The following is a 26,706-nucleotide window of genomic DNA, read 5'->3' on the forward strand; positions in this document are numbered from 1 at the left end:
ACAAAATACACCAAGCCAGGAGAGTTTATAGACCTTAGAAGAAATGTGACAATCCTAGACAAAATTCCAGAAAATCACAGTAGTGTACACAAAATGAATGGTTAAGCCGTGTCTCCGCCTCTAATTTTAGGTTTCTTTTATACCTGAAATCCTTCTTAATTTACTGGGAATTTTGTGTAGATACTCAGAGAGAGAATTCAAGTTTCCTTCTTAACTATCTAAGTGTTTCCTGAAAAACAGCAGCTTGCTAACAAAATACTTCAACACTGCAGATAACTTTCAATTATCATTTAAAAAAGAACTCTAAAGTCACTCACAAAAATTTTAAATACATTACATTAACACATCAGCTATTGTAAGCATACCTGTTGGAATCCTGTAATAAATCTACTGCTTCTCTTAGTTGTTCTATCATTACCATATCAATAGTTTGTTCTTCTGATAAATTTATTCTACAACAGAAAACAAAAGCATTCACAAAAAAGAGGTGTAACAGCAATTATCAAGGGTAGTCTGAATTTCAATTTGTGAGCTCTATCTTTCAACTGACATGCAAACACTATAGAGGGGAAAAAAAAGACTCTGTGCACACTAGTATATGCTGAATTTATGGAAAGATTTTCTTCTGAAAAAATTCCCCTGCACTTTGCCCTTAAAGCTCCCCAACCTAATTCATACATAAGCAAATGTGATGAACTGAAACTTTTAACATTCAATTAAACAGACTGACTTCTAAAATTGAAAACTCATTTACCAACATTTGACTCATTAACTGCACTCATCACGAGTATTTTCTTAACACAGGTACTAAATACAACAATTATTTTAATGGACCACCCTGCTTTATTTTGCCTTTCAACATTTGTAATTCTTTTGGGGGGCTAGAAACACAATCTTCTGTGGCTCTTTCGGAAAGTACTTATTCTTCCCTTCCTTCAGTTTTTCTTTTTAAATCACACAAGACTCCACTGTTCTGATAAGTGACAACTTCACGGCACACTGTCATGTTAAGTCCTCTTTTCTTACACACTTGCCTCAGCAACTGATGTTCCCTTGCTCTGCTCTTGAATTAATGTCTATGAATTAATGACTGCTTCAGGGTTAAAATTATGACAGAATAAGAAAAGACTGAGTGCTTTTTTCCATTTTTTTTTTTTTAAACATGCATTAAATTTAGATCTTACAAGTTTTGATGAAATCCTTTTTTACCAATGTCATTAACAGACTAAATATCAAAATACCTAATTAAAAAGCTTGCATTCTACATAGGTAAAAAATATTACAGCATTACTGGTGCATACAAATTAATTAGTTGTAACAGAACATCCACTCTATTCAGCAATAATGTCTAAAGCCTTGAGCACACAGAAAGCGCAAGGCTGTGCTTCTGTCATGCCTCCAAGTCTACAAAGTTATTAACTGCTAAGATAATGCCAGTTCTGGTCAATCTAATGAAATGACACAGCTAACTGCTTATAGATACATAAAAAATACTTACATTTCGTCTGTTTGCCATTGTGTGTCCTCTTCTATTCTCAATAATTCATCACACTCTGCTGCTCTGCTCTGTAAGCAAAGTGATATTGAGAACTGAGCTTTGCAATTAAGGAGGCAGATGAATTTTGCTTTCAGTCTCAGCGCTGACCTAATTTATGTAACAGTTTAGGGTGGCTACTTGAAGCAATCCAACACTTCAGCTCCACTCTTCACTCTGCCCCCTTTTAAGATACTTATTACAAGATCTTCTATTCACTGTTCAGGTTTTATTGAGGTTAACAGCCCTTACCCTCCTTTAACAGTAAAAAGAAAGTCAAGCAGCATGAGAATTCTTTATTCTATGTCCCCAATTTAATTTGTGCCTTGCTGGGGTATGCAAAGAATCCTCCAATTAAGCATGACCCTAACTCTCCTTTCTACCTGGTCTCCTGTCACAGCCAGATTTGTTTACAAAGCAAGGAAATTCCAAATCTGCAAACAGTAGCAATTACGTACTTCATCCATAATTACTAACAGGATTCCTACTTGACAATTTTAACAGCCATGAATACATATTTTTTTAAAAAAAACAAACCAGAGCAAAAACTGCATGCAAGAATTCATATCAGCCAGCCAGTTATTTTGGGTTCAGTGTAGGCATAAATTAGAGCTCTCACTGTCCTACCTATTAGAAAACTTGACTCTTTCTTTTATCCTTCCATTTAGCACTTTGCAATTTTCTTTTCTCTTCCATCTCAGACAGGCAGGAACACTGAAGTAGTTCAGCTGCCAGTAAAGACAGAAGCTCTCTGAATGGATGTTCATTTGTACTAGTAAAGAATGAACAGCAACAGAGAGGCTTATCCTCTTTTGTGTCGTGTTTGGCACATCCGTCACATCACCCTGTACTAATAAATGCTATCCAACTCTGCTAGATGTGTCGCTGGAGATTATACCAGCTTCTCTAACATTCCCCAAAGATGGCCCACTTCCCAGTGCCAATCCCCAGTAGAACAAATAAATCCATTCTTTTTTCTTTTTCTTCTCCTTACAAGAATGAAGTATGTGATTTTTCCCATAAGAAGGGCACGTATCATAAGATGACAAAAATGCAGCACTTATTCTAGAAGGTGATCCTCAATCTCTGGACATAACTGTATTGGTAAGAAATAAAGCCACAGAAATTAGAACTAACATTTGAAAAATTACAAAACCCTCCAAGTCTAAACTCCTCTTTTGCACTTCAAGTTGTACTGATTTTATGTATGGTTTGGTTAACCAGAATTTCAATTTCAGAAGACCCCTACTGTCCCAAAAGGCATTCTAAAACATGACTAAATACAAACCAAAGAACACAACAGACGCAGAAATCTGCACAAGAAGGAAAATGCCCTGAGTTCAAAATCCTATACTACCTGTTCAAGTTACCAGCTGCTGATCTGAACTGCCATAATGTTAAGATGATATCAAAATTAAAAGAAATTAAACTGCTTACTCTAGCAGTATCCTTATACTGAAACTCAGTATTGTAACCTGTATTTTAGTGAACCAGTGTCTGCAATACATTATTTGACATAATAGTATCTTATTATGTTACAGGACATTCCCAAGCAAATAGTCTTCAGATGGTAAATTACTGAAAATCAAGGTGATGAAGTGCAAAGAATGAGGAAATACAAAGTAGATCCATAATATAACGTACAGTCATCTTCAGATGTGTGCACCCCTTTGTCAGGGGAGGATAAAAGTATTTTATCCCCTTGTACCTAGTTCATATGCCTCCGATGTGCACACGTGCTAAAAATTTGTATGCAGGAAACCTATGATCATTTATTAAGATTTTAACTATCTAAAACTACTTCTTACAATAACATTTGAAATAGCTAAGAAAAAAAAAAATCCCTCAAACTTTTTTTAGTATAAAAGTCACAAGAGAACAAGCCAATATAAAATAACCTGTAGTGTCCTAAATTTTCAGCAACTATAGATAACGCTTCCTAATAATCAATAATACCAAATTCACATTTGTATTTCTAAATAACAAAAAATAATAGCCAACATGTATTTACTACGTAAATAAAGTTTTCTGATAACTACATGTCTTCAGTAACTATGAAAGGGAAAAGTTTGTTGTTTTTTTTTCCCCCCTCCTTTGTTTTTAAATGCTAGTCTTCTGTGGCTGCCAACTCAGAGACTCTGCAACTAGCTGAAAAAGATCTGCCAGAGTTTTGTTGCTAGAAAAAACAAAAAGGTTGCTCAAATAAAAAGATCTTTAGCAGAACTAGAAGTCTGTTTCCAAGAAGGTGAAAGGCCATATATCCTTTCTCTTTCCGCTATTACCTCCCAGCACATTTTTTCCTATAACAGATGGAAGGTGGAAGTGATACAATGCCACTTTGCACCCCTTAAGAATCTCCACAGAAGGAGAAAATAAGTCTAAAAATATCCATACTAGATAATAGTTTCTGTCCTGTAAATTAAGAGGAGACATCACATCCACAGGAACGCTACAAAATACTACTGGCTTCTCAAATATCTTTGTATTACAAAGGATCTACCAAAAGTATCCAGGAAATAAATTTTCACAGAAAGAAAACAACTTACTCGAAATTTCTCTAGAGGCTTTCAAAAATTTCTTAGCCTGCCTAACTATATTTAACTTACACATTCATCAGGCAGTTCTTGCTATATAATAAAGCAAGTGAATTTCATGAGTTACCACACAACAGCAATCACTAAAGATTTGTAGTACATTTCTATGTCTGCTTTCTCAGACACATGTGTAGACATATTCCACTAATCCTAATGCCACAAATAGAAAAGAATTAGTAAATAAAAATATGAATGCGGAAAATACAACTGAAAACAGACAAAAAGGCACAACAGAACAACTTCTAAAAAGCCATTCATTATGAAAAACAGTTCAAAAAGAAAGCACATTTGATAGTTCCTTGGCAAGAAGTCATATGCCAGGGAGATGCCACATGACTGATAAGCAAGTACTCATTAACCATGACAGAAAGACAAGAGCTAATACTTTCAAATGGATTAAGCAACTAATTATGACACGTGTAAACAGTAATCCAGAGCACTAGAGTTCAGAAAGGAACAGCTTAAGGAAACTCAGGTGGCATCCAGACCTCTACATGCAAAAAAGACTGATGGGTAAAATCTCAAAGTTTCTTATTGTGGATAACCTGTGTTTTCTTACATATGTTATTAAATACACACATATGTTTTGCTATGCACACAAATATACACATAATTATCCAAATGCACTTTCCCATCACCTATAAAAACTACAAAGTTCATAACAGAGTCAGTGTATACTCCTTAAATCCATCAAGAAAGGAAGTTGCCAAATCTTGTAAGAGGTAGGTTCCTAGAATAATAAATTTTATTTTAGATTTGATATCATTTGTCTTTACTGATCTCTCAATTTCTACCATAATTTTAAAACACTTGAGAAAACTTATTGTAGTACCATAACATTACTTCATAACTTTAGCCACCACAGCTAATACTGAAAGTCTTCTTTCATTTTACTAATGCAACAAATACAAAAATTGCTCAATTCAAAATATAAAGCAAATAGTACAGAACATAACTGCCACTTTTTCTTAAAGGCTTGAACATAGTTAAAGGATAACTCTCACATATACTAGAGAGAGAGTTATGGGTCAATTGACCTCCTAGATTAATTATAATCCCTTTAAACCTGTCTGCTTATTTTTTGCCTTCTGTATCTTTAATGACAATGAAAATCAATTGCGGTTTCTTATTCGTTAAAATGTCAGCAGTTCGTCATTCCTATTTGCTCTGAAGATACTTCCCCCCACTTAAAATTGTCATAAACTTGCCTTAATATAACTCATAAATTCAGTAGTAAGAGTATCCGATTCATCAAACTGGTTTCCTGTTTCTCTTGACTCATCATTGACGATCAAGTGCGAAGATCCTTGATGGAATTCCACTAATAACAACAATAAAGACAGACAGAAGAATGATTTCTTGTTCAGTATAACATTTGTTACTCAACATAACTGAAGTGTATTAAATTATACAGCTCAAAACCAAGCAAAGTTTAAATTTGAAGCATACTAAAAACTTCAAAGTTGTTAAGACCTTTGCCTTTTAACGAGTGAGTGATGCCAATTCATTTTAAAGTTGTAATAAATCAATACCCCAGGCTTATACAGTTGTAAATGAGAAGCACCACAACAGGCATTGATGGAGTCAGTTTGGAACTACACCAAGCATGCCTTACCAGTACTGGCATAAGAACACAGCTGGACAGCTGCCGAGTATTTTAAGACATTCAAATGTTTCAGACAATGGCTGTTTAATGCCGCTTCAGAGTTATCAGGCTGTAACAAACACTCAAACTCTTAACAGAACTCAATCAAAATGATTCAGAGCCTATGTCAATCTCCTGTTTACACAGACTATTTCCAGGGGTATAATGTGGTAATAATTTTCTCCTCTGTTTGAAGTGGTCTGATCCTATAACTTACCCACTCCAGTTTGCTAATAAACACTGCAGGATGCAATGGTCTTACTATATCACTTCGCATTCTACTCAATTCTGATGAGTATCTCAACCTTCTCACAAAACCTGAAGATTTACTTGTTTTCCAGAGGTAATGCTGATTTTTATTAATAAAGCTTTATATGTGCATAAAGTCCAACTACAGAAATGGACTCTGCGTTGGTACATTGCTAACTGAGAATCCAAGTTAGCATTTGATAAGTTTTTACGCATTGATATTACTGGTTGGGAAGCATGATTTAAACCGACTCTTACTTTTCTTCCCTCAGTAAGAACCAGAACTTAACTCCTGAGAAAAGGTTAACAAGTTCGGTGGGATTGCTATGGAAAATGACTATCAGTCGTCGTAATATAGTTAAAAATGTTCCAAGTGGCACATGTTTTTTTCTTTTTTACATGACTGCATATGCATGCTCAAAGCCTTTTGGGTAGGTAGGCATTTATGACAAAAAACTTAACACACATAGATCTGCTGTTCAACTGGAATATCAGCAAGAAAAATCAATTTAATTAAGCATTTGTCCAGTGCAAAATTAAACATTGAAAATTCCAAGAAGACATAGCAGTTAATAACATGGATCTCATTTAAAGATGATGTTTGTAGACCCCTGAAAGGTTGATGCTTGTTGGGCTGTGATTGATTTACAGTCTTATACATGGAATTACCGACAGAATTTCCCTGTATTTAACTTCCACTTTTTTTACATTCCAACCTTTTCTTGAGTTTCCATGGTGACCTGAATCTTCCTTCACAACCTGATCTTCTTCCAAGATGTCTGACATTGGAACATTAAAGCTGATAGTATCTTCATCAGATGGCTAAAAAGAAATAAGAGAAACACTGTTCTCAGCTCAAACCCGGAGTGATAGAGACGTATGTATTAAGAATAGTGCTCACTACAGAGTGGCAAACTAACATCAACGGGAAGGGATACCAGAGCCTCTAACATGACCAAATCCCGTTGCAGGAAGCTGTGGTCATGCTGAAAACATCCTCCCAAGACGCTCGCCAAGCAGTACAATTCATCTGTCGTCTCTTCCTGTCTTCCTCACTGCCCTAGTCCTCTCCTTGCCATGACACCACTGCACCGTGCTGCTCTCTGGGCGCTTTCCTGGCACAGCTGAAAATAGACCCTCCCTGTAGCCACCAAAGTCTGTAGAAAAACTGAGCCTTTTATCACAGTACTTTTTTCTTGCCCTCCAAGGCTCTTCTCCCCCGCTTTACCACGCAGCTTATCAACTGAATACCTAAAGCAAACGAGATTAACTTTGTAGGCTAAGGCCATATCTTTTATTAGATTAACTGGTAGACCTGAATAGAAGCATCAACACTATAGTACATTGTATTCTCTTCACTGACTTACAAGCTCATTCATGTGTTTCAGCTGAACTAGAACACATTGCTTTTACCTACAAGCTTATCCTGTCTATGACTTTAAAGATAGTGGCTACACAGAGAAGCTCTGGCACACTAGCCTTCACTTCTGTCCCATGCCACTCAGACTCTGGCGTTCTGCAGGACCGGCACTGACCTGCTCAGAGGGACTTGCTCACATTCTTGCCCAAAGTGAACTACAGAAAAAAAAAAGTCTGCAGAGGAGGCCAAGTTTTCATGCTTGCTCTCCTGAGATAGAGAGCTTACCACTTCAACAGTCTCTCAGAGCTTTGCAAATCTATTTCCCAGCAAAGCCACTGGCGTTGCTCATTTTTTCAGTGCTCTGTGTTTCTGTAATTTGCTACTCTGCGCACACATATTCCATGCATGTGCTGTGTAATTGTAACTGCTATAATACATATATACCAGCTTGTTCCACATCCTTTAAGAATATGTATTTTTAAGGAAATGGTGTTTTCCTGTTTATCAGTTCAGTCCATTGTACCCTAAGATCTGCAGTAGAATAGGAGATTGTCACATACAATCAGTTACTCAATTGCACAGTCACTAGCTTCTAGTAGAATTATGCCATTCTTGCTACCTTTACATGTTGACATTCTATGTAGAAAATATTTTTTTAAGTCCTGAAGCTACGGTTGACTATAAGGAATGGGGCAAATCTGCTTTGCTCCAAAAAAAAGTGTATCAGAGACACATATGGTTATTTCCATGTGTCAAGAATACCCTAGACTTAATACATTTTGTAAATGTGGTGCACCACAAATGTTCTTCTTTATGAATAAACAGCACGTTAACAACTCTGTCAATTCACTGGCTGTATTCTTATGCTTAAAGAGCAAAAATTCCAAAGAGAAAAAATTCGAGAGGATGTTCAGGGACTTGATAAAGCCTTATCAAAATGATGAAACTTTCTAATGAAATGAACTAACATTGCAGTACTATACCTATTCGTCAGTTTTTAAAAATAAACAATATAGTATCTCAAACAGAAAATAAACAAACCGCACTCCAAGTATTCCAAGCACAAAAGTCACTAGTTCTTTTAGATCTGAATGACAACCCAACAGCTTTAAAAAAAAAAAAAAAGACATGCACAGTATAAATTCATTCAGACAACCAAGGTTACAGTGAATTTCCTTCTCTTTCTTTCAGATTGTATCTCATGTGACATTTAAGCATTAAATTTAGTTATTCCAGATCAAAGATTCATGTTTAGTTAATTTTGCAACTATCATTTGAAAATATTACAATAAAATGTTCTTATATGCATTATTACAAGTACTAAATACTAAAACAGGCATAATTTTTTTCTTAGCAGAGTCACACAGCTTTTAAGAAAATATTTTGGAGTGCTGGTGTCAAAAGAGTCATGGGCCATTCAATTTGAAAACAGAAAATTATTCCTTTAACAGGCTATGTCTTACTTTCAGGGCCTACAGATTTCTACAATTGATTTTCCAGGTGGTTCCTGCCAGCATACCATGAAACAGGAACTATCCAAAGCAGCCTGCAATAATACAAAAGTATTGCTCCTTCATAGGTGAAGTACTGTATCTCACTTCCTTCATCCAGAGTTTTACTTTTATTCAGATAGCAACAGAAGACAATAGACTTAGAATCAAAAATACCTAACATAATTCCAACACTCAATTCAGATGGTGCATTTTGAAAGAATTTTCATATACATTCTTGCTGGTACAAATGCATCACTCTTAGGGGTAATAAAGCAGGGACACCATCTGGATCTTAAGAAGTACCCTCTTGTTCTAACAAATCTTAACTAAGGGAAAAATTAGGTCAAAGTGAGGTGGAAAACTAATCAAAACGCTACACTGTTCCCAAAAGATGAGGTACATGAGTGCACTACCTTAAAGCAGAATTTGCATTCAAGTTGCCATGATTAATTTTACAGCCACACTACCAGGTATCTTTCACTTGAAATGCCCGAGGTGACTATGTGTCTGAAGAACTGACCCTGAAATGACCCCACCAACAAGCTAGACAGGAATAGATAAATCATTAATTTCAAAAAGTAATCCCTCCTATGTGTATGGATCCAAAGCTAATTAGCAAGCTTCCTCAAAAATACATTAGCATTCAAACAAGTGATTTGTTTAAGTTACCATTTTTAAATTACACAAATGCAAAATGACATTGTAGTACTTTCTGTAAAAGAGCTGAAACTCAACACTAGCCTTCAGACTAAACTGTAGTTTGATATCATGCCTGATGTATTTATCAAACCCCCCCAAAAACGTGTTTCAATGATCACTTTATGTCTGGTCATTTAATGTTTATCGAATGTTTGGTATGTAGATTTCTGATTGTAATTAACAATATATGTGAATCTTTATTCTAAACATGCTAATATTTCTTGCACAATTCTCATGTGTAACACAGGTATTAAAGGTCGCATCAGAAGGAAAAGCGAGCGGTGAATTTACTACCAAATCCCTTTGGGATTACTGATGTCAGCATCTATTTTCTCTTTAATAGTAGAGCAGTAGTCAGGCAGGGATGGAATAAATAAATTAGTTCTCATATAAAAAGCCTTTGTACTAATAAAAATATATTGGTTCACTGTTGGTTGTCTTTAAAACATTTTTTGCAGCATTCCAATTGCTACATTTTGATTACAGGAAACGATGATCTATATTCTAAAGGTGTTAATTATAGCTAAAGAGGAAATTCTGGAATAACAATTTCATTAACATGCTAACTCTGCTTCAGGAAGCGTAAGAATGGCAACACAGTTTGTTAAGTGTCTCTGAATGGACTGCATGCTCTTACAACTAGAGACAAACGATACGATGTATGGCTAGATAGAGCGGTAATTCTGCTTCGTTTCTATCTAGTAAGGAACTTGCCCAAATACCTGGAATCCACGTGTTTTTTTTTTTTTTTTTTTTTATGTGCTTTTGTATTTAAAAGACCAATCAGTGTGTAAGTGGATTAGTTTTCAATTTGCTTTTTAATAACTACAAATTCAGTACCTAAGCTTGATTCTTTATACGTTTGTTTCAAAAGCAACAGAATCTCTTTTCCTCAAAGGAAGAGAGAAACACTAAAGAATCAGTGTAAAATTATTTTAAGTAGCAAGAAGCTCATTCTTCTGTTGTGACCTAAGTATTTCCTATTAGGTCAGACCACAAATCCCATTATTTGTACATTTCAGAATGATCATCACTGAATTATACTGCAAATTATTTACTTATTTATCATTATTTATTCGGTTCAACTAGATTTAGCGACCTGTTCATCTATACAGCACCTCAGAAAATAGGTCTAGGAAAGTCAGCTTGAACCGCTTAGGACAAGCACTAGTGTCAGAAAGCCATCCTTTCTCTTTGCTCAGTCAGACAACATAGTTCAGAAAAAAATATGAAGGTTTATTTCCAGCACTGCCTAACTGTCAGAGCACATATACGTACTAAGATCCGCACAGTTTCTAAAGTTCCTACACTACAGCAAACTGCTGTAACCAGAACACCACAGAATATATCGGGACTCAGCACACTGAACTCCTGTTAATTCCTGACAGGAAAGAGTCATCAGTCAGAGAAAACACTTGAGATGCAGCCAGTCATGTAACCTGGTAGGACATTTACTTTGTTGGAAATAGCCCGCATGGATTCTGGTTTAGTCTTCATTCTCTAGATTGTGTAAACTGACTGAAAACTGTTAATTTTCACTATTAGTAGGCTGCTGTCCATTTGTAGGCAAGTATCTGACTGCCCTCTACAGAAAGTGTACAGACAATAAAAGAAAAAAAAAAAAAAAAAATCCCAGTCTCCTTTCATCTTCGTTTTAGACATTTCCTAGCAAGAAATTCATGTCAAGGATGTGGTTACAGTTTTGATGGCTAAAAATGTACTCAAATTGTTACCCAACTTCAAACATAGTAAAAATATGGGTGCTGGAAGGGGAGCTGGACACACAGTTCAGGCAACCTACCTCTGTTGCTGACAAACGTTTATCGCCATTATCGCTACCAACACCTGAATCAGAATCCTTTTTACTTGGGTAGATGTCATCAATGCTAGATATAAATAATAATAAAAAACAAAATCAGCAATAAAAAGCTAACATAACATTTACCGTTAGAATTCTGTCCTGGTTTCACTTAAAGCAAAGTTCCTACCAGTCCTGATGGTGAAGGGTGAAGTAGCCTAGTATGGTTTAAAACTACAAATTTGCAGTCTGGTGATAAAACAGATCAGATGGAATGGCTGGTTAGCTTGGGGATTAACGAAAACAACAGAAATAATCTTCTATAAAGCTTGCTTCTGACTATACACTAGGTAAATATGCTTAATTACTAGCTAAGTAGCACAGGAGTCTGACTGAAGTCATCTAGCTGTGGGATAAGCAACTAAACTAGTTGAACTCAAACTGGAGTCAACTGATTTACTTGTAACTACTGATATATTAAAAATTAACTGGTATCTCCCTGGGGCTTGAAGTAATTATTAACACAGAAACCTCATTCTGGTGCTTTAAAATAGGCTTTGAAATTTAGGTTTTTAAGAAAATTACTATAATAATGGAAACTGCTCTCTCTTCTGGTTTCATTACCTAATATGACATCCACTCATCTTAAAGTACATTATTAAATATAATACTCACATGACCTAACTTTTTTTTTTTAAACACACTTTATTATCCCCTAATTTGCAATCCTGAAAACTGCAGTCCTGAATTTAGATTGACACAGCAATCTAAAAAAGAATTTCATCAGTCTTCACATGAATAACGTACCTGATTAATCCTAATCTTTAATTATCTCTTATCAGTAAACACTAATGATTTTGTGTAGAAAGTGCCTATGGAAATCCTAACCGAGTTATGATTTTTCTTTAGAAGTATGAAATTATTCTCTAAAATAAAAATTTGGTAATTATTATGTGACAGAGCATTAGGCTGTTAGTTACCAACTGGCAGATACTCTGCACTATTCCCTTACCCTAACCTGTATGCTCTTCTATGCCCAAAGCGTCATATAAGACATGACATTCCTGTCAATTTTCTTATATACTAAAAGAACAAAACAGAAAACCAGTAGGTGTTTCCCAAACAGAAAACTAACCCTTCATCCTGGATTCTTCCCACCTTTGGCATTTATCTGATAGAAATTCACAGAGGTGTCTCCAAACATACATGGAGGAAAACAATTTGCTTGAAACATTATCTAGATGAATGAAAGGGAGATTCTAACAGCTCTTTTTTTTTTTTTTTTTCCCCAGGATGTTAGCAGCAACATCTCCATTTTTATTTACGTCAACACTTTGTTTTTATTGACAACTACTCTCCAAAAATAAGGCATTATCGTACTTTCTTTTGTTGGCTAAATCATACTTTCCATGTTAGCAAAGAAAGAGCTGGCTAAAAGCTGGTTTCCAATTAGTTATGGAGATTCTCGTAGAAAGGAGTTGTTTCATATCTAGTTCCTGGTTTTAGATCATGATACAAGATGACATTTCCTAGATGTTTGATGCAAGACATTAAAGACTTCATCTTTCATTTTGCTAACAAATAAGTACATTTCACTTTAAAAGTGTCTCGGCATTCATGCAGCTCTTTTTGCTGGATGGATGAGCTTCTGGATGAATAAAAAAAGCTTAAAACTATGTGACAAATGTACAAGAACATATAAATCACAAAACACAAGAAATTCAAACTTTTTAATGTGTTAATAGATTTACAAGAAAGGTCCAACACCTAATGACACTACCATCTCAATTATTTTCAACATATTCCAGTAGTCTACTAGTAAGAGGTTATATTTAAACTAAGATTTACTTCTAAGTTCTTTCCTAATGTGCTGCTGACTTTAATCAGAACTGATTGTTAAAAATATTTTGTTCTAAGCTCTTATTTAACCACAGTAAAATACATTAAAGCAAAACAAATCTCTGTTCAAAAAAGTACACTCTAAAGAGCATCTAAATAAATGACACTCTGGAAGCTAAAGATAGATTTATTTCACTTTGTTTCTAAGGGTTACGTGAAAAAACTAGGTGATGTTTTCATACATACCTCTCTTCCACGGGTTGTGGCAAATGCTGTTGTTCTATGGCATTAAGATACAGTGAGTCTGCTGTTTTAATCTGACAGGCCTGTACAGTCAGATATTTGAATATATGCACCTTACCCTTTGTACAAATCTGTTAGACAAGAAAAAAAAAGTTAGCTTTATAACTAGAATGAAAGAAATAATTTATTCCAAATGTCACTTAGCATGAAACTCCCTGAAAACCAACTCATATTGTCGTAATAGATACCACATAAATTAAAATGAATTTTATTAGTTTTTTTAAAATTACTAAGAACAACTTCAATTAGTCAATCAATCATTTGTGTGTACTAGTACAAACCTCCTCAGAGAGTAAGACAGAAAAGAAGAAAATAATGTATTCTATTTAAAAAAAAAAAAATCTGAATGAGCTTTCCACTTAAAAAGAATTGCAATAAAATACATTGTATGGCCTATTACTAACCATAAATTGAAAAATTTTCCAAAACTAGTCAATAATGACATTTAATTAATCACCATGTCCTTTATACTCTTAGTCACCTTGATTTTATTAGTGTCCAAGTATCTTTATGATGCATTTCACCTGCATTTTAGAATTTCCCTTCTTTCACTGCACACTTCTAGCTCAAGTGCTTCCTGAAACTTGCTCTGCATTTTTTGAGTTTAGGATCAGCATCATCACTGGTTATGAAAAGCATTTCTCTAATGCAGTAAAATCTATCAAGTATTTCAACAGCTGTTGATCTAGAACAATTGTAGCTTTCAGAGATGTAGTTTGAATCTGCTATCAATAAACAATGAAGTTGTCCTTAAGCAGAAAGCACAGGTTCCATTCATTTATTAATGTAATTTCTCAGCATGTCCTACAGTTCAGAAGTTTGATTTCTTTGTGTATCACAATCTATAAAGTAAATTAAATTTCACATGTATTACATTCTAGACCATCTGCACATTTTTTAAGTGAATACTAGATCACTGTAGAACCTTCTAGTACTGGGTTCTTATTAACAGACAGAAAATGTATCCAGGAAGTTTCTCACTTCTCTTTTTCAAAATTATATACATAATCCAACATGAAGTTTCATGTGCTGATAGGAATGACAAAAATAAACAGGCAGCTAACAGAATGGAAATCTTGTAGACTCATGTTGGTTCAAGTGGTGCACAGACTCATACACAGACTATAGGATATTTTCTATGCCTCATTTCATATATCAACAACTAGTGTCTGTGATGACTGAAGCTCAGAAGCTTGCAGTTACAGAAGGTGACATCTCATAGACCATAATTTGTTATCGTCCACCTGATATTAAGGCACAATTTAAATTATAGATGTTACTTACTTGTGCTGGTGGAGACTGCAAAGGATTATTCTCAAGCAGTAATACTTGTAACTGCACCATCTTTCTAAAACAAATTGGAATCACAAGCACTTTATTGCAGGAAAAGTCGAACTTTACCAGGGGAAGCTGTACTAGTTCTAAAAGTAACAAAAAAGAGAGGCAGTGTTATATCTGTATTTATTTTTGCCACAAAATAATAAAATATTTCTGAATAAACCTACTTTTGCATTCAGAAAAAATAGAAATTCAGGCAGGAATATGATCAACATTTACTCAATTCTATACTGGGAAATGGAAGTGTTATAGTTACACAAGTGACAATAAATTTTAAAAGAAATACTTTGAAGTTTCTTTTTTTTTTCCTAAAAGTCAGCTGACCGTTCCCATACTGCATTCACAAGCAAGCAGCTATGCAATTTAAAAGCTGCCTAGAATCACAAAGAATCATTAAAAAACCCTCACAGACTGTTACTTAGTGAGTACCAGTGAATGCTATATTCCACAAACTCAAATGGAATAAATTTGAAGGCAAAGTAATTACTACTTTTTATTCATATTTACTTACATGATTAAAAAAGCTAATAAAAAGTGCTACCATAAAGGTACCGGGATTTGTTTGTTTGTTTTTACCTTGGGGTAAAACTTCGAGGTAATTTCTTCTGACATTCAGTTCTTTTAAAGATTTCAGCTGGCCTATCTGCTGAGGCAAAGCTGTGATTTCATTACAGCTGACATCCTACAGCAAAATAGTAATAATAGAAACAATGAACTTTTGTCTCCTGAATGTAAAATGACACAGATGTGAAATCGTGGTTAATTTGTTATTACCATTGTAACATTTTATGACCCTGAAAACATGCAACCATCTATGTCCCGCCTTCACAATGCAAAACTATATACGTGCGAAAATGTTTACACATTACTTAAGAATTCGCTCTGGGTTTTATTTGGGGAACAAGTTAATTTTGAAAGGTAATTTAATTTATACAGAAACATTTAAAACCATTTGCATGAGATGTTCTACCCTATTGTTCTTAAGTTTTATTCATGTGAAGAACTCAGTACCATGATTATATAACCAAGTATGTTTAGATGGAATGTAAAACTGCTAGTGCTTGGATCTGATTTTTTAAAAAGGTTCTTGTTCTTCTGGAGGGAATACTTATGCACAATTAAAATAAAAAAAAAAAGGAGTGGAAACAGCAATAATGTTCTTCTGTAAGGATGCTCAGGAAAGGCATATATTTGATTATCACATCACACAGGCCATAATAGGACAGGTCTTGCTTAGTATTACACAGATATTCAACATATTATTGTAAAACTGCCTAGATAGGTTCTAAGTAGGTCTGAATTTGATGACTAAATACAACTGGCTTAATAATCTGGATGAGATTGGAACCCATCCTCATTTTAGCATTCCTAAAGGATGTAAAGTTGAGTTGAAAGTATAGGTTCTAGCTATACTGAGCATAATTGCTCTGAGCAACTTGGTCGAGCAGAAGGTGTCCCTGCCCAGGGCAGGGGGGTTGGAACTAGATGATCTTTAAGGTCCCTTCCAACCCAACCCATTCTGTGATTCTGTGAGTTTCAAGCCACAAGTTTAAAAACGGTAGTCTTATTGTAATAAATATCATACTTTAACACTACTGCTAACAAGAAACTGCTATGGAAGTGCACTAAAGATCAACTTCTTGGATTAAGTCACTCTAAAAATGAGATAGTTTTCAGACACAACCCATCATTTTTGCTGCACAACAGTCTATACTCAATGTGAAATCAAATGGACATTAAAACCTCTGCTTACGTTCCAGTCAACCTTCAAATCTAAGTAACGTCCCAATTGTACTTCCATTTCTGCATTAAAAAAATGAAACCATATTTCACAGTACAACAGCTAAGCGGGGTAATGCCAAATTTTCCCGAATAGCCAATGGAATACTTTTAGGACGTTCACTTCCACTCTCTTGATTGTTTCAAATGGATTAATACAGTAACTGGGAGCTCTTATGCTACAAAACCTCTAGAAGTCAGTCAGATTTCCAAGTCATCTCTTTGAAGATAGTTGCCAAGACCCTGTGGGGAAGAAGCAGCCCCCACACTGTTGTAATTCAGCGCTGGGAGGATTGCAGCACGCGGGGGTGTCCCACGCCGGAGCAGCTCGGGAAGGGCTGCAGCCGTGTGAGAGAATCCAGTTGGAGAAAGTTGGTGAAGGACTGTCTGCTGTGAGGGGGGGACGACGATGGAGCAGGGGGAGGAAGTTCTAGAAGTTTCTCCCCACACTCTGAGATGGCAGAAGCGGCAGCACTGCCTGCACCCCCCATTCCCTGCCCCTGTGCCACTGGGGGAGGAGGTAGAGATATGGGGAGCAGAGCTGAGCCCGGGAAGAAGGGAGGGGTGGGGGGAAGGTGTTCTCAAGGTGTGGCAATGCTTCTCACTGTCCTACTCTGTCGGTTAAGTGTTGCTGTTGTTAGTTCTTCTAATAAGTTTGTGTTCTTTTTTTCTTCCCCTAACAAGTCTGCCTTTTGCCCATGACCATAGTGGGTGATTTATCCCTCCCTGTCCTATCTCAAATCTCAAGCTTTTGCTTGTTTTCTCCTTCTCAGCGCTGCAGGGGGAAGGGGCAGTGAGCAGCCGTGTGGTGCTCAGCTGCCCTCTGAGCTCAAATCATGACACATTAATACTAGTCAAAAGCATTACATGAACTCTCTGTCTTCAAGTCTAAAAACTAGTTAACAAAACATGACAGTAAAAGCAAAATGTGGTCTGGCAATGCTGCTCACTGTATCAGACAAGTTTCCTCTTGGAACAAAATCTCACTGCTGTCAAAGCTTCCTTCCCTTGTCAAAACACAGTCCAGAAAGTATTTTAGCTTTTAAACAAGGAAATTAAAAATCCCAGTTAATGAGTGAATCTTTTGCCCAAGTTACTACAAAGTATGGTTAATTGCACTGTTCCCACATCATTTATTTTTAAAGCTTTACTGTCCCATTTTTAATTTACAGACTTGAAACAACTTCATAATTGCATACTCAGTTTTTAGAGCACGGAATTTAAATTTAAAGTCACCTTGTGGCAGAGAAACTCTACACCAAGTGCTCTTATGGATGCACATCAGAACAAGTCAGGGAAAAAGACAGAGAATTTTAAAGGAAGAGGAAAAAAAAAAACAACAAACAAACAAACAACAAAAAAAAACCAAAACAAACAGAAACAAACAAAAAGAAAAATAAGAATAACAATAAAACAAGACAAAACAAAAAAACAACCAGACCAAACCCAAAAAAGCCTGGCAGTGTGTAGCCTCAAAACTAAAGTCCACTTACAACGTTTCAAAACATCCTCAGTAAGACTGATCTGCTACGACAGCATGTCAGCATTCACAAGATCTCTAGAGAAGCCGTATCCTTTATTCTACTAAACACTGCAGTCCAACCTTTTTTTTTTTTTTCAATTACTCTGTTTGAATAGCTGTGGAAAACAAAGACCTATAACATCATTTCTAGTTATGCTCTTGACTATTATTAGACTTCATGGGTGTGTATGTGACAGAGACAGTGTTTATCTTTCCCATTACCTTGGCAGTAACGGAAGCAATACTATCAAAATCAAATGCCTGTGGTTTTCAAGCTAATAACTTTTTAAAGGAACTATGCAACCAGCAGTTTGGAACTTCACTTCATGGACATCTGCAGCCAAGTGAGGTGCAAACACCTACTCAAGCTCCAAGGGGCTAGTGTTTGCTGAAGGTCAGACTTCTTGCATTAATTCTATTCTGTTCTCACCGGTTATGCCACGTTCTGCCATGACAACAAAATTTATCAAGATTAGAGAAAGGTAAGGAATATTTAAATTTAACATTAATCTCTGTGGCATGAAGCTCAATGTCATGAAAACAAATAAAATCATCAACATTCTTCTTTTATTTATGGTAAAGTTTGAATGGTTTTAAACCAATAAAATTCAGTGTAATATAAACAGAAAAACAAATACGGTGCTCTGACTCGCTATTAACATCTTTATTGACATACAGAGAGGAGTTTATCCAAATCATCCAAACTGAAGTAAACCTCCTCCTTACATCCATTCTAAAACTTGGGACTCCTGAGTGAGCTGTCACTCCTAAGCACATGGATTCTGTCAGAGTTTGTGACATAACAGCCATACGGAACGATTAAAGGCAGATACACGGTACATGAGCATGTGGATCATTTTAGGCAACAGAAGGCAGCAGGTGCTGCTTGGTTGGGCTGCTGGCCCAGATTAGATGAATGAGGTGAAGGACCTAAATCCCAGTTGAGAGATTTAAAGGCTTCCAACGTGAGACATGAGCATCCAAGGAAGGGAGGAGGCTATTACCTGAAGAAGCTAAAAGTGCAATACTGCCTGATGGATGAAGAACAGAATTTCACCGTACATCTTACAGTTTTGGGTACAAATTAAAGAGCCATCTCTGCCCAATTACTTTTCCTTGATGGCAATTAAGTTTCAGATTATCTTCACACCCGTTTTGCACTCATCCTCCTGGCTGACAGTAGAGGTATGACTGAGTTACACAGCTGCAAATAAAAGTAAGTTTCCCAACCAAATTTTTGCAAATAATTGTAATGTATCCTGCAGGGAGAATAATTTACATGTTATTTTGATGTTTGTAAGGTAGCTGTCAGATCTATATAACCCAGAACGCTAAAATTTAAAAGAAAACCTGAAAATTTACTGCATGTAATATCTAAGTCATTCTATGCCACAAGTATGACATTTATATAAATATATACATGTAATAGAAAAAGAACTGCCTACCCCATTTTCCCATTTTAGAGAAGAGAGGGGAAAAAAGCAGAGTTAGTTGGAAAGATCTGACCTAAATTGCAGGAAACTACGCTTATATTGTTCTAAAGTGACTATAGAGGTAAAATTTGTTTCAAGAAGCTAGATAAAAAAAAAAAAAAAAAAAAAAAAAAATTAATTTGCTGCGTACACTTAGATTTTACTGCATCCAGCTTGTGAAACATTTTGGGAACCTGAGGGTGCTTGGCAAAGTCCTAGCAATGCAAGAACTGCATGCGGCCAGGTGGCATCTGTCACCTCCCAGGGTCGATCCCCGGGGCCAGCTCAGCACCAGCACCGCGTCCGCCCTCAAACAAGCGCACGCCCTGCCAGAGGGCTGCGTGATGGCATTGCTTGGAGGCCACGTGCTACTCAGCCTGCAATTGCTCTCACACAGCCCAATGTTTTGTGTAACAACTGCAGTAATTTTTTTGTTGTTGTTTTCTTTTTCTGTTTGTTTGTTTTACTCATTTGAGAACGAAGATCACCTTATTATCTAAACTGTGTTATATTATATGCGCCAATACAGATCCTGGCTCTCAATTCTACCACTATTTGCTTCTCCCAATACATCACAGTTTAGTCATTTCCAGAAAAACAATGCAACTCATTTCACTGGAAATGTACCAAACACTCATGGTGGTACATTTCATCAAACTAAGTAATCATCTGAACAGAATCACGCCCAATTTAACATAAACTTGTTATTCCACTCCCCCCTTTCTAATCACAAAGAACTAGCATCAGACCTTCTTCAGCTTTCATAATTCTTCTAAGGTTATCCAAGTGACATGTTGCTACAGCCTCTCATTTGAAATATTTTTAGAGCAGGAATTGTTGTGGTCTTCATGACAGAGTAACACTGAAATTATACTGTAACCAGAAAGCAATATGAAACTTCCAGTATTCCAAAAGTTAATTTAAACATATGATTTGTTTTTTAAAAAAAACACAAACAAACCCTATCTCCTTTGAGTATAATCTACATTGATTTTCAATCTTGTAGTTTTTAACTTTTCCAAATTTCAAAGTAAAGATATAGACTACTATTAAGCCATATACAAACTCTTACTAACAAATGAAACACTTCCAGCATCAGCAATGTTAGTTCACCTTACTGAGTGGGTTAATTAGATATGAAAGAACTTCAGCAGCTCTTTACTGAAAATATTGTAATAGACCTCAGTTAATACAAAAAAATCAGGTGATTTTGACCAAACAGATTCAGGCCAAGTCTTTCAATTATTTCACAAGCCCCCTATCACTAGGCTAGGCTACATTTAAACTAGAAGCAATCAAGACCTAACAGGTTCATTGTTTCTTACCTATTCAGTCATCCTATCCCTGAAATTAGGATGTGTTTAATACTGTTCAACTTTAATTATATATAAAACTGGAACCATAATCTTTTACTGATTCTATTTTGAGCACAACAGAAACAATGTTATAGCCTAACATGGGTTTCTTTGAAGGTTAATTAAATCAAAATCATTTCAGTAATCTAATTATACCCAATCACACACACAAAAAAAAATAAAAAATTTGATAAGATAAATTAATAATGCTCACCAAATAAAACAAAACAAACTTGCTAGTCTTGAGCTCTTTTTTTTCCAAAAAGGAAAGGGAGCTAGCCTCCATCCTCATCAACAACCAGATCAGTTGTAATAAATAACAGAAGCCTGACAGCACAAGGTGCTGTACAAAAAGAATACTAGAAGGAAAAAAGCCCTACAGTTGCCACTTCACTCCACAGATGAAGAACCAGTAGCAGGACTGGGGCCTAAAGCAAGGTCAGGTCAGTTCCTGTAACATAATTTAATAGAGAAACTATTATTATAAAAATAATAATATGATAAGCTGGGACTTTCAGATACCAAAAAGGTGTGCAAGATAAATGCTGTCAATGGAGGTATCAGCAGTTGGAAGAAAGTTCATATACCATTGTTTTACTATGCATAAATTAACAGTGTCAAAATGTAGTTTATTTGTCAATTTGTATCTTAAGAGGTCAAGCTGAACAGAAATGACCAGAAGACATAACACATATGCCATAGAGAATTCAGAGGCTCAGCCTACAATACACAAAAGAGGAAGATAAAAGGAGAGAAGGGGAAGCATTCTCTTATATACATTTCCCACACACAAACTTCAAAAACACATATGCAATTAAATTCATTTTAAGTTAAGGTACCAAAGTAACTAAGTACCCAAATAATTTTTGCCTTTTCAGATTCTCATTTACTAGACAGTATAGATTATCTACTGCTTGCGGAAGCAGTGGTTGCGTGGACAGCTTGGAAAACAAGAGGAATATAAAAATTTTGTAAATCTATTTAGATGGGTGTTTAGGAAAGGAAGGTTTCATGATAAAAAATACTGAAGTAAGATGGAAATATACCAATAAGACCAATACTGATTGGTATTGATACCACTAGTGGAATGCAATGTGATAAATACATAGTAATAACTGAGAGAAAGGAAGCAGGAGGGGAAGGAGCTACAGAGGGGGATACAGATTTGCAGAGCCTGATGCCAAAACTATGAATCTGATACAGCAAAACAGGGAGCCAGTGCAGGCAGTGAGTAAAACTGGTAGATGACGAACTTGGAAGCTGAGTTGTGAATGAACCAAGGGCTGTGATGATGTTTAGAAGGGTCTTGAAGAACACAAAGGAAACTATTCTTGTATTACTACCCAACATACTTGAGACGTTCAAAAGTTAATTTTTTAACCCACATTATAGTCTTAGGCATTTGTTCAAATATATTTGCAAAGTGAATTTTAGTGTTTCTAGTTAAACACAAATGAAGTCAAAATAAAAAAAGATCAGTAACATACCAGTTCCATCAACTGTTTTAGCTGACCTATCTCTTCTGGAAGGGAACCTAGCTTATTGTTACTTGCAATTAAGACTTTTAGAGGAAGACCACACAGGCAAGCTGGCAAAGAAGAAAGCTGATTTCGACTGCAACAAAACAAAACAAAACAAAAAAAAACAAAAAAAACAACCATTAAAACCACCAGTGGCGTTCTACTGCATACTCACATAAAGTCTGAGAGTTGTAAAATTCCTTTGTTTTCATGGGTCAGATTTTATGCAGATAAATTTAAAATTTTCAAATGGCAATCTTGAAGAAAACACTCGCACATCAAAAATATCTGCATTACGGACTGAATGGTATTGTGGAATTTACCGTTTTGGAAAAAATGCATTATATCAGTTTAATAATATTGTAACAAGTCTGGTTGTCACCTAGAACGGCTGTTTCCCCTCCTAATGAATACAGGAAAGTCAACTGAGACAAGTTTTTAAGCAAGTATTTAAACATTCCTACAGTTTTATGGCACAGTATAGTGGATGTCTTTTGTTCCAACTGAAACACAAATAAATAAATTAGAGATAAAATGGTTATTTTCTCAATTCCTTTAAAGCACACTTATAGTTGAAGATTACTTGGCACTTGTTGTTCTATGATTCTGTGATATTAACCCAGGTAACTACAGAAAAAAATTCTGGGACCATCAATGGTTCATTTCTTTCCAAGACTCATATTGAGCCATTTTATCTCTGTTTATTACTTTTTCCTAAAATTGCTAAAACAATTTTTTTAAATGACTGACATGGGCCATGTTATTTTTCATGCCACATTTCTGGGGGAAAAAAAAAAAAAGAAGGGAAAAAAAAAAGTAGCGAGAAGATTTTCATGAAGAGGATTTGCAATGAAAGGCAAAATTTGGTAGAAAACTTTCAAGAGATTTAGGTTCTCATTTTAGTAACAATTAGTCAAGATGCTAGAACTTAAAGACGACAAATGTCATAACCCTTTGTGATGATTAAAAGTATTAATTTCATGTGACTTGTGGATCAATTCCCAGAATAAACTTTAAGCTCAACAGAACAATTTATTAACTACCGTCTTTCTTAGAATATTTGAAGGTTTTTTTTAAATATTACTTTTTCTTTTTTTATGGGTATTAACCTGTAAGAATACAATGAACAGTAACTTAAAGTGGCATCCCAGTAAAAACCATTCTAGTTAGCTTCTGTATGATTGTTAAGGCTCTGAAGAAGAAATATGCATGACTGAACTCTGAAAACAGATGGCAAAAATTGTCCTGTGTAATTTCAGTAAGAGCTGCAACGTTCAATTGAACTAAAAGGAAACAAAAATCAAAATTCCATAAGTCTCAAAACATTTCTTCTTCAACTGCCAATCCAGTGGTCTGCTACAATGCTCCGTATAAAGACGTATATTCTTGCTCCACAAAACAGTCTCAAAACATTTTACAAATAAAACTATCACCATATCCCTTACACAGGCTGGGAGACAGACAAGTGTCAAATCACAAACCCAAGGATATTTAAAATGAGAAATGCAACTACTAACCAGCAGCAGTTGAAAAAAAAGAATCAATGAATATTGTGGAGCCAGGATTCTCAATTCTAGTCCCCTTACAGAAGGGCCAAAAACCAACTTAATCTTAAAAAATAAGTAGAAATATTTTAACGTTCTCAGGAATTCAAACTGAGGAAGTCTAGAATCTAAAAAAGTTACCCTATGCATCAGATCAAATGCAAAAAAAAAAAAAAAAAAAAAAAAACAACAAGTAAAAATAATTTTTAAGTTCTACAGAACTCTGAAGCAACCCGCTAGGAGATAAGGAACAGCACATAACCAGAGTGAGTAATAAATCCTCATTATTTTAAAAGGCATTTCTTTAAATAAAACACGAACAGTATCCACCAAGGCCCAGAGACTACGTATATCTCTTGGCATGACTTTCTAATGTTGTTTAGCACACAGGATCTGCTGGTAACAGGCAGAAAAATATGTATTTTAAATCTATGATATTTTTCTTGCCAAGAAGCATCGTGGTTAGAAAGTCAAGGATATATTTCCTTCTTCTACAGACTTACTGTTGATTTACCGTGGGGGAAGGGCACATCCAGAGATCTTAAACTGAGGGAAATGACATTACTTAAACTTGACAAATTTCCTTTTATTTTGTCTAATTTACTGTGATACGTGATTATTAACTCTGTAACTATTCTGCTTTTGTGATGAGTCACACAAATCCCATCACTACATTGAGAACTAATTCACTAGTTCACTACATTGAGTTCTGAGTTCATTCTAATTCCTAAATTTACTACGATGTTTTGTTAATTTAATAATTCATTCCAGTGTTAATTACTTTATGTATATCTAAAAAACACTATTTCAAAATTTCAAGTCCTATTCCCTACATGTGTGCAAATACTCAGGCGACACTTATTCTGTTTCAATTTGCAGAGCCAAAGTTACTGTTCCATGGTGGACAAAACTGCAGTACAGTAACAATTCAGGAAGGCTTGTTTACAAAATTGACGATCAAGCCTTCATACATTGAATTTAAAAGCCCAAGAGCCACTTTGCCCATGCTCAAACCTCATTCTTGAAAAGACCAGATCATTATATCTTCATTATTACAGTTTTTACATACTCACCTGCAAAGAAACCTCCACACCTTGTCTCAACTGAAAAAGTAGTGACGTGCCCTCTCTAAAAAGCAAATATGAGTTCACCTGCACTTTAACCAGTAGCAACTCTCTTTACAAATTAGCATTCACACACACTTTTCATTGAAAAGAGACAAAGTTGCCTAATTCCTTGCCCCTTCTTCCTATACTTCTTGCATGAGAGGATACAAGTGGATAAAGTATCATGCTTTTCCTCTCCATTCCTCATGAAAAAAAATAAAACATTGATCCTCTGTCTCTGTCCCTCCATCTTTTTAACTACAAAAAGTATGGCAAGTTTCATAAAATTTATTATCAGAAGGGAATTAAAAGAATCCAACTGTGCTGATATGATTATCATTTTGAATTTGCTAGGAGAAAAAGGGAAATAAGGGGATTCATATTACTTGCTTTCTTTAAATAATTAGTTTTACATTTTGGCCTTCACAATGCCTTCATACAGAGCTGTATCTCCAGCCAATGAGGTTTTGCATTACCGCTTCCAATAAAATGAAGAATGTAATCAGTTGTTCCAGGAACACATAAAGTGCAGACAAAAAAGTTTTACACATTTGCAAATAAACAAAAAATGTGCAGAGTTAAACTTACCTCAAATTTAAGTAAGTTAGCATTTGCAAGTTTACTATGGCATCTGGTATAATTTTAATACAATTGTGGTATAAATTTAGTGTTTCCAGTGACACAAAATGGCACAACTCCGTAGGAACCTCTGTTAATCTATTCTTGGATAAATCTGAGAAGAGAAAAAGAAAAGGTACATTTTTTTGAACCATCAGAAAGATTACTTTGAAAAGCTACACGTCTTTATTAAAATAAATGAATAAATGTAATCCTACAGTGAGACAGCAAATTAAGCCAATGTTTTTATTATGCAAAATAAAACTAGTGCTAACCTTTAGAATCTTAAAATGGAACAGACTGCGTATAAAAGAGCAAACATTCAAGTAAAATTTATTTGGTCTAATAAAAAGTAATTATTTGCAGGACTCAATATGCTGAGGAAATACTTACAAACAGAACCAAGTACAGATTCCAAAGCTCATCTAATACACTCAGAGATCCAGCTGATACACAGCTAGACATCTGCAAATGATCATAGTGTTTAGAGGAAACAACCAACAAGGATTATATTTTAATTTCTTTAAACAAAAAAAAAAAAAAAAAAGTTCTTTGGGTAACTTCAAACTGAGCTGTATTTCCTAGATCTCAATCAATCATAAGAGAATGTTGCCTATAAAAATGATGAAGACTTCAGGAATGGATTTGATATGAGTACATATAAGATAACAATGATGGATTCCAATCTCCCAAGTGAGTGCTTGTACCCACAGAACAAAAGCTTTTGATTTTTGACCAGTTATTCTTTATTTCTCATTTTAAGCACACAGACACAAAGTAAAATCAGTAGGAAGTAATGTTACTGAGCTTTGTTCCTTAACTACCACAGTATGAAAAATGGGGTATTGTAATACTAATGTGAGCTCGAGTCATAAAATAATAATACATGCCAGTGTTCAACCGAATTAATGGAGTTCAGAGAAATGTTTAAACAGCAT

At 35.3% G+C, this 26,706-nt stretch overlaps 1 protein-coding gene across 8 annotated transcripts in view; it reads right to left on the reverse strand.

Moving 5' to 3' along the window:
- LRCH1 (leucine rich repeats and calponin homology domain containing 1) overlaps nt 1-26,706 on the reverse strand; it is a 135,606-nt gene that overhangs the window by 43,735 nt on the left and 65,165 nt on the right. For 7 of the 8 annotated variants that reach the window (XR_004409085.2, XR_004409084.2, XR_004409086.2 and 4 more), the window contains exons 2-11: nt 25,739-25,883; nt 22,468-22,594; nt 15,429-15,534; nt 14,799-14,935; nt 13,458-13,585; nt 11,376-11,460; nt 6,739-6,844; nt 5,337-5,449; nt 1,499-1,566; nt 366-452 (exon numbers count right to left, since the gene is read on the reverse strand). Coding sequence is in view for 3 of the 8 variants with exons in the window: in XM_033006641.2 (XP_032862532.2) it covers nt 366-452; nt 1,499-1,566; nt 5,337-5,449; nt 6,739-6,844; nt 11,376-11,460; nt 13,458-13,585; nt 14,799-14,935; nt 15,429-15,534; nt 22,468-22,594; nt 25,739-25,883 (1,102 nt within the window). In the remaining 5 variants the exon portion in view is untranslated. The remainder of the gene's footprint in view (nt 1-365; nt 453-1,498; nt 1,567-5,336; nt 5,450-6,738; nt 6,845-11,375; nt 11,461-13,457; nt 13,586-14,798; nt 14,936-15,428; nt 15,535-22,467; nt 22,595-25,738; nt 25,884-26,706) is intronic. The other variant, XR_004409088.2, reaches the window with a different exon arrangement.

This window comes from Tyto alba, unplaced genomic scaffold, assembly GCF_018691265.1.
Source record: "Tyto alba isolate M040663 unplaced genomic scaffold, T.alba_DEE_v4.0 Super-Scaffold_45, whole genome shotgun sequence".
Taxonomy (NCBI): Eukaryota; Metazoa; Chordata; class Aves; order Strigiformes; family Tytonidae; genus Tyto; species Tyto alba.